The sequence below is a fragment of the Anas acuta genome, chromosome 5 (genome assembly GCF_963932015.1).
Source record: "Anas acuta chromosome 5, bAnaAcu1.1, whole genome shotgun sequence".
In the NCBI taxonomy this organism is placed as follows: domain Eukaryota; kingdom Metazoa; phylum Chordata; class Aves; order Anseriformes; family Anatidae; genus Anas; species Anas acuta.
Genome location: NC_088983.1, coordinates 39,434,987 through 39,444,458, shown reverse-complemented (window position 1 = coordinate 39,444,458; position 9,472 = coordinate 39,434,987). Strand labels below are relative to the sequence as shown.

Sequence of the window (9,472 nt, the reverse complement as noted above, 5' to 3'; positions counted from 1 at the left end):
GTCTGGGAAATAAAAATGAAATAAAATAAAGCAAACCACCACAACCTAGTGATGCATATAATGCTTCCTGCAGTACCTTAACGGTAGGGTGGTGGTGTGCTTTTTTTTGTGTGTGCCTGTAGGGTAGAGAGTAAAGAGCGAAAAGGAAAGGGATTGCTTGCTCTGAGCTGTAAAAGCAGCGCAGTTGGTTCTGGCAGTGAGGGGGTTGACTGACAGTCTGCAGTGCAGTGGAGTTTGCTGAGCTCCCTATATGGCTGTGGATTAGCTATATGCTAATACTGATAGGAGAAGAGGAGCTGTACTGAGCGCAGTGAGCTGCCGGTGGAGGCGATCAGAGTCTTAGCAGAGCTGACTCCTCAAGAGCCATGGCTGAAGGGGGTGAAGGAGGGGAAGATGAAATACAGTTCCTACGAACTGTAAGTATCTGCTTTTTATAGACTATGTAGTACATGATTTTGTGTCTTGCGTCTTATTCCTTTTCTGTTGTATTAAAAATAAAGTGTTATTTCTGTGCTGGGCTTTGCCAAATGGGGGAATTGATTTAGTCAGTGGAAAAAAAAAAAAAAAAGCAAGAACATGAGCTTTAATAGCATCAGGCATTCTCAGTGTATTCTTCCTTGAATCTGCTCAATAGCCAGTTTGGTATATGGAGACCTATTTCCGCTGTAATCCCCTGTGTTTGAAGCATCCTTGTCAACTTTGTACTTGGGTTTCTAAATGTAGCATGCCAAATATCTGACCTCTGAAACTTCTGTCTGGGTTAGATTTCACTGACATTAACAGAAGCTTTGCAAATCGGAGAGGCTGAAAATGATGAATAAACCAAGCAAGCCCTTGATGACCTCTTCCAATAAACATGCACACAGAAGCACATTTGTGTATAGGGAATACCAACAGATGTCGATGTGGGGGCTCTGCAAATATTCTGGGGTCTTTTCTCTGCTTAAAAGAGGCTTATTTTAAAAGGACCTAAGGATTTATTTGGGAAGGGGCGTTAATTAGTGAAATAGCTTTAACTCGGTATAATTTTTGATAAAGAACCCTCACACCATTCTTTCCTAAGGCTTTACACAAATCGAGTATGACAATCAATTTGGACTTTTAAGCAAGCAGTGTTCCTACCTTAATTTTTGGAAAGAGGATAATGCCCTTTTCATGTGTCATCTTGTCTCACCCATTATTTTTACCCTGCATGACTAAGAGTGTTTTGTTTTGTAACTAGCATGAAAAATGTATGTATTCCCTCTCTCTTTCCCTACTATCTTCACATTCATCACAAATAATGTTCCAGAAGGTCTCCCTTACAGTTGAAATAACTTTAAAAGAATAAGGTCTCTAAAATAAAATGTGTTAAGGGCCCAAAGTAGGAGATGGCAAGCCTGATTTCCGAGAGGGTGGGAAATTTTATTTGTGAGAATAAAAGATTGGAGAGTGGTGAAGGTTGCTGCAGCTGATACAAATTGTTCAGGTGTGATGAAGTGTCATTAGCACTTTTAAGTCTGTGAGAATTTTGTGGTAGGGGGGAAATGGATAACCACAATGAAGAATCCTTTCCAACATTCTTCCCTCGGACTCCTCTTTTTACAAAAGTATCTATATTACACAGTAGATTACTCCACCTTTAGGAGGTGGTGCTTTTATCTGAGTCTGGAGCTTTAAATGAATATCCTTCAATCTTCTCACTTCCTAAGATGTTGCCTTAACTGAGCAGTCTTTGTCAATGATGAAGTGAGGCACTTTGCCTGTTTATAGGTAGCCTATATATGCTATGTGAGATGGCAATTTATGCAGCAATTTATGCTGCTGTGACCCTTTCCCATTCTTGTAGAACACCATTGCACTTCTACCCAACAGATAAACAGAGATGGGGACATAAAAAGAGAAGCAGCAAGTGAGACTAGGCAGAAATGTTTCTTTTACTAGGTGTTAGGCAATCTTTTACAGGAAAAAAAGGAATCTAGTTTTCTTTCCTGGGAGCCCCAGCTTCTTTCCTGTGAACAGTCCTATCAGTTACTGTTTTCTCCTTCTGAGCTTCACCTTCATGGAGAAAGAATCAATCATTTCACAATAATAAATTCTTCCTTTCTTAGTGGAGGTACTGAATGCTACAGATGTAGGCTTTCAGTACTTGTTACTTACAGGTTTTATTGCTGCATAAACACTGTGTTTGTATATACAAACACGAATTGCAGTAGCTCTTTAGAACTCTAACAGGGAAATTCCTGACTGATCAGGATCATTCCCAGAGGAGAATATTTTTGGACATTTGAATTGTTAGTGAATGTTTCTCAGGCTTGTGTAGTGGAATCTTTTGAAATTGTTGGTCTCCCTTTTCTCAGTTTTGCGTCTGTAGGGAGAAGTGCTTTAGGATGTTATAAAGACCACTTTGCTCTCAGAGATAACTCTTTCTTGGTGAGGTATAAAAGGAGATTAAACTGCTCTTGATGCAAAAAATATCTTTTTTTTTTTTTTTTTTTTTTTTTTTTTGAAAGAGCAGAAGAATTAACTCCTAAAATGATACCTGCATTTATTTCTTGGGAGCAGCAAACTTGTGGGCATGTTTATAAATTTTAATGGCAATCTTTTCATTATCACTTTCTGCTCCAAAGCATTCCTCAGATCTGATTAACTTGGCAGCAATGGGGATGACAAAAAACTTGAGAACAAGTTGCAGAGAAGAGGGTGAGAACACTTCCACTGTTGTCATTGTTGTAGTAGTATTCAGTACTCATTCAGTCCCAGTTATTGTGTAAAGCCTTTAATGTACAATGATACTATTTAAAGGAAGATACTGCCAATAAATTGTAATTCCCTTTCTTCTTTTTTTTCCCTGACCTGTAAGTTCAGGATGAAGGAAATATATAAACACACACTTTTTCCTTATACTGCTACCTTGCTGCTGTGTCTTTGTTATGAAAGGTTTTTTTTTGATGTTCTGTTTCTTTAATGATGCTTGGAATTATTCCTCTAGTTTATAGTTGGTGGCTTTCATCCAGATTTGACTCTAAGTATTCAGTGTATGTGCACATGCTTGTGTGTCATGGGTAGAAGGGAGAAGCAAAACCCTTAATTCACATGCATAGTATGCAATACTGATATCTCTTAGTTTTCTGTCTTATGGTTCCAAAGCCATATGCCTTGGAACATATGGCTTTCATGTTCCTCCATCAGAAATACTTGTATAGTCACCCGCTAACAGAGAGCATGAGTGGAGGTCACCCACACCCAAAGTGTAGGGAGTATAGGAGCAGTTTAAATGTAATGAAGCCTGACAAAGTTATTTCCTAGCTTAGGGTCTGAATTATGGTGATGACATTGGTTAGTTGGTGACAAAGGCCTTTACACTTGATTCTTTTGGGACTCTTATTCCTTTAACAGTTTATGTCAATGACCTAATTTTAAACACTTTGATAAATGCATCCAATCATCTAAATGTTTACAGACAGGAATGGGAGATTGCTTTTTGTCATAGACTTGTCGTTATCTGCAATAATTAGCAGAATACTGGTTTTATGAAGATCTGGAGTAGAATACATGGATTTTTATTTTTTTCAAGATCTAGACCATATACATAATGAGTTTACAGATTTCTGTTCAGGTATATTTTCCTTAATCACATAATCAGAATCATGGAATGTCTCGGGTTGGAAGAGACCTTAAAGGTCATCTAGTTCCAACCTCCCTGGCATGTGCAAGGATTTTTGATCATTTAGATGTTAAATTGCTGTTCAGACTTAAGATAATTGGATGGCTTATCTAATTTTATATGTGGATATGTTTTCTTGTCCATATTTCTTGAAAATGAGGTTCTCTGTTGTCCAGATGTAAATGAGATGGGAAGTGATCTCAATTTTACAATATGAACTCAATTCAGTAAAGTAAGAAGTTTCTATTAATAGTTAATTACTGGGGAAATATGGGAATTGTTCTTGGTGAGTTGTGTGTTATTACATTTATATACAAGTGATATAGAATCTAATATATAAGTCACAAAAGCTAAGAACGCTTTAAAATCAAATTAATGGAATTTTCCTAAAGCCCCTTTGAGGGAGCTGGCACAGCTTCTGCTGATTGGACAGCTGAATGTATTCCATGGTATTGCCTGCAAATTAATCAGGACATTTGTCTGGTGTCACTGAAGTGTACTGCATTTCATGATGCATTAGTTGTCTGTTAGTTACTTCCTTGTAGGAGAAAAAGTGAAACGGGAGAAAGAATAATTTTATATAAAATATGAGTTACTTCTAAGAACAGATATGTATTAGGAGCTTCGGTGACTTTTTGAATTAAATGTTTATGTATCTGTGTGTTTATCTCTGTGTATTAAATCTTTCCCTTTTCATTGTATTGCCACAACTTTTAACAGCTGTGTAAGTGTATACTCTAAGAACAACAACAAAATTAAATTTCTGTTCTACATGTATGTTTTTTCCACTTATTTTAAAAAGTTATTCAATTACATTTATTTTTTTCTTAAACTTTGTAAATAGCTATAGTGTTAGTAAACAAGTCACTCTATTTGCTTTTCTTGTTTTTCAGTTTCTACCATAGAAATCACACCTAATTTTATTAATTTACCCAGAGTTAAGTTTCTTGTAGCATTTTTCTCTGTAAATAGTATTGCTCTGATTATTTTTACCTATTGAATTGCTACTTCTACTCACTGCATGTGTTCTCAGTTATATGAGTAAGTTCACCCAGTTTGTCACTATATGCAAAACTGTTACCTTATACTTATTCTTGGTCTGGGAGTATTTCCTTGTGAAAGATCTGGGTAATATTTGGTGATTGAGGTTGATCATATGACAGATTTTGCCAGTGCTGACATTGTGCATCATATGCTGTAGTACGCTGTGAGTGATTGTTTTTGATGAAATATAGACAAGACCTGCAATCTTGCAACCCTTTTTAAGGGTTGCTCTACCACAGTATAAACATGACAATCATGCTTCAGCTTGTATAGTGTGTCTGGTTTTAGCTCTGGACATGCTGGAGTAGTGACTATATCTGTGTCAGAGCTATTTTATTCATTTGTAACAATTAATCTCTCTTCTGGGGTGAAATTGTCTCATTCAAGCAGATATTTTAGGCTCCAGGCAAAGACCAGTTCTTTGGGGAAAACGCACCACATTTAGATATAAATTGAAACAAATTTCTTAAGTAGTTTGATACATTTAATATGACGAAAGTTATTTGAAATTTATTTAATGACTGGAATTTTGTAGCTCCTGCCCAGGAAAAGACGGATAAATGATGTAGTCACAGCTGCATTATAAATACATAGAATTTGACATCATTTGTCTTGATGTACTTGGATCTTGCTTGTTTTCTGAGTAGGGATCTTGTGTTTTTTTCTGAGCTTTTGGTACAGATGCAGAAAAAATAAAATACTTGTGCCCCCAAATCTTTCAATTAAAATAAGATAACAAAGACAGAAAGGGGAATATAAGAAGGCAATGAAAAGATACCCACCATGTCACTACGTAGTTATTTTCGTGTTCTGGTTTCAGAAACAATTATAAAATTATGCTGGTGTCATGAGGAAGAGAAAAAATGCTTTAATAAATATTCTGGAAAAAATGAAATTGCAAGCTGGTAGCTTATTGGAAGAATATAAAGGAAGGCAGAAAGGAGAAAAGGTGAATACAGTTTTTGAAGATGTAACAAGGGGACAATGATGAGTTGCATCATGATTAGTTGGAGAGAAATTGGATTTCACCTCTACCCATGAAAGGTAGGTGAGTTTAAGACTCCTGAAGGTGTTAGAGTTACAGTTTAGAGATGGCACGTGTGTTTGGTCGGTTACCCTGATATCATTCTTGTTTGGCAGGAAATCTATACAACAGACTGTAAACCTATTTTTCCCTGTAAGGGAGTACAGCAATATCATTCAGAGATGCATGGTACAGCATTGCATGTAGTATTATATATGATGATCTAAAATCTAAAGCCACATCAAACACACATGCTTCTCCTATTCATTTTCTGCCAACTGAAGTTTTGCTCATGTCAACAGTAATTTTCTCCCCTATTAACTATGTGCATTAAAGTTATGCGCGTACTCTTTCTCATTTTCCAGTCTTCAGCACTGTGAGATGTTACACTTAATGAAACAGAGTTGCAGTTTTGCCTGTTCATATTGGCCCAGTCAATACCAGCTAAAAAACAAAGTAGCATTGCATTACATGATATTAGCATCATGCTTTACTACTGTTCCTTTCTACAGCTTAAATTTAAAATTTGCTACTTCAAAAAAAAAGGTGGATGTTTTAAATATACTACATACAGGTGGTTGTTACAAATAATTTTAATATTGAATAGATCTAACCCCTTGTCACATATTATTGATAATGCATGTCTGCTGAAATAAAATCAAAAGGAAAACTCTTAAATCTCCCCTCAGAGAATCAGCATGTTAAAGAATTTTTAATAGGACTTGTGACTATGCAATAATCCTAAATGCATATATTTCCTATCTTCCCCCTAGTCCCACTGGTGGCTGCTGTAGGGATTGCTTTCTGCACAAACTGCTTCTTGGTATCTGAAGGAGCAATTAGTATCTTCAGTAATAAACTAGTGATGTTCCCACGGTTTTATAGAATATAGCAAGTGATCTCTGTGCCTTTTTTCTAATCCTCTGCCATGCTGACTGGGTATGATTCGTACTGAAACCCAGCTGTTAATACTGCTTCTTTCTCAGTTCCCATGACAGTGGTGTGACCACATTGCCAAATACTGCCAGGTGCATTAGATACAGATTCCAAAACTTAAAACAGAAGTTGAGTCAGGGAAGAGGGGAAAATAGATTTGACACACAGTTATTTAGAATACACTGAATTTGGTGACAGAATGCTGCTTTATAATTGTGTATTTGTTTACTTCATTCATGAAATGTATATTTTTCCAAAGGACACTTAATAGCAGTGCAGATGCATAGTAACTATAGACCTCTATGGATTGAAAAATCATCCCTATTTAGGAAAACAATTGCAAGCATAAACACACTTTAAAAGATACAGAAAGAAAATAGAAGACATTAATGTATGCCTCAATTAATATTTTGGTTTATTTGCTCAGCGTAGAAATATAATTTGAACATTATGTTTTTAATGTGATTAAGAAGTCGACAGACAATTCCTTACGCCTGTTAGAATATTTTTGGAGAGTACATGTTCCTGTACACATTACAAATAATCAACTATCTTAGAAAATCCAGGCAAATAAGAAGGCATGATGGAAGATGATACACCACGAACTTGAATATCTGTGTGTAGATACCTGTTTTAAGTAACCTTAATCTCTGTAGACCTCAGATTACACTAGCAAGACAGCATACTTTTTTTTTTTTCAATTCTTTTGCCATAGTTACTATTAGTGTGAAGAAAAAGTGAGAAATTATGTACATCGTTGTCTATAATCAAGGTGTTTACATGTGTGTAATTGCATTCAGAGATATCTACAGGAAAGATCATACCTGCCCTTCATACATGTTGGAATTTTAGAGTAGGAATTTATTGATTATGCTCTAAAGAGTGTTATTCTCCAGTCTTACGAAGTAATAATTTTTTTCTAAGAAGATAAAGCAACAGTTGTTTTCTAGAGAACTGATAACAGGTAAATCAAGACATGAATTTTTGGATTACATGTAGTTATGTTATTTTCGGAAATTATTTCTTATGAGACAAAAAAAAATAGATGTGAAGGTTTACTCTTCATTGTTCTTTATGGAATGAGGGGTATATTAATTATTTAATTAATAATTATTTAATACTGGCAATTACACGTCTGCAATTACACTGCTTATCCTGCCAACTGTGCCAGGTTCTGACCAAAGGTAAAGAAATCTCATTATGTATACTATTTGTAGTTTGATACTGAGTAAATTGTGTTGCATTAACAGTAGATTAAGTGGGAACTATAGAAGCAGAATGTGGTAGCAGTATTTGGACTCTGGTAGCAGTGTTTCTACCTAATGGATAGGGTAGACAAGATGTAACTATGAGAAAGTAACTGTGTACCACTATTTTAAAATTAATATTTGTTTAAGGAACAGATTTGTGAAAGCAAAAAACTTTAGCAATGAATGTTACAATTTGTGAAAGCTATACTGTTTTGAAACGTTTAATCATTTACATGCTTTGAAAAGGTTGCTGGGGGGAGGGTAAATGTCCAGACTTTTTTAAAAAATCAGATTAGAATTTATAGTACAAGTGAGTCCCTTCAATTCTTGTTATTGGGAAAACTTAAATGTATTTCACAAAAGATTTCCATCTATATAAGTCAGTCTAATAATTAGCCTACAGATCCTATTTTGAGTTCATTAAAGGGGTGGCTGCATAATGTTTTTTTCTAACACAGCACAAATTTCTCAGGATTAGAATGCAGTGGAGTCTGTACATAGATCTTTGTGGGTTTTTTTTTGTCGTTGTTAGGAGAAAAAAATACCATTGCACTTCCTGTAATCTTTTTCCATTAAACAGAGCTGTATGTAACTACTGTGAAAAGTCTTAAAATTTGTAGTGAAGTTTTTGAATTTTAATGAAGTTTTCAAAGTCCAGAAAAAACGGTATTTTTATGGTTCTCTGGTTCTTCCATTACCTAGCTGTATTAATGTTGTGTGGCTGACAGATTTAACGCTCTTTTCTAACCATCTAACAAGACCAACGTTTACTATGACATGGTAGTAAAATAGCCTCAACAGATTTGCTTGGTAAAAAGAAAGAAGTTTGTCTTTCTTTCTAATGATTTTTACACATCTTCATGAGTTACAAAAGCTTTGATAGTTTTTTTTTTTTTTTTGGATCTTCTTTTCTTGCACTCTGACAGTACAATACAAAGCTGATTTCTCCCCTTCTCCCTTCCTGTCCCACAAAAAAAAAGTTTGAACCCCCAAAGATTTATACCTGGTAACTTAGAGTATAGTGGTTTTGGTGTTGGAAGGATTAAAACCGTGTAACAGACATTACTTTAAAAGAATGTTCACTGTTCTAATTACAGGAGACTTCTCCATCGTAAATTCCTAATTTGCTTGGATAATAACTGTAGTTTTAGGAAAACCAGTTTTCTAAAGTGTTATAAAGTTCAAATGACAAATATTGCATACTCCCAATCAGTCTCTAAAGTAGTTCAAAATTGCATGGGAATTACAAAAGCCTACAGGCACACTGATATTATTATTTTTCCCCTAGTTTTTGGTAGTTTCCCTTGCAGTACTATGCATACACACAGGCGTTTGTCAGCAATTGCACACCTGTGGTTAACTCTTTTAACAGATTTGGTTCGGATATGAACTGGGGCTCGCAGAGGTCAGGTTCTCTCAGGCTTTCCTCCTGTTTGCTCTCTTGGTATATCATGCCTATGTGAGGAATGGCAGCTTCAGTCAACAGAAGCAATGGCAGAAACAACAGCTTCATAAAGTGTAGTAGTAATTCAGTAGTAATATCGGGTTTCTTCCTTCTACTGGGTTTTTATC

General features: G+C 35.5%; 1 protein-coding gene across 13 annotated transcripts in view; it reads left to right on the top strand.

Moving 5' to 3' along the window:
• The first annotated feature begins 210 nt into the window (after positions 1-210).
• The window catches only part of RYR3 (ryanodine receptor 3), a 222,397-nt gene continuing 213,135 nt past the window's right edge, over positions 211-9,472 (top strand). For 7 of the 13 annotated variants that reach the window (XM_068684283.1, XM_068684279.1, XM_068684282.1 and 4 more), the window contains exon 1: positions 212-416. In XM_068684283.1, coding sequence (XP_068540384.1) covers positions 366-416 — 51 coding nt within the window. In that variant the 5' untranslated portion in view covers positions 212-365. Of the gene's footprint in view, positions 417-9,472 lie in introns of all 13 variants that reach the window. The other 6 variants (XM_068684288.1, XM_068684289.1, XM_068684291.1 and 3 more) reach the window with 3 other exon arrangements.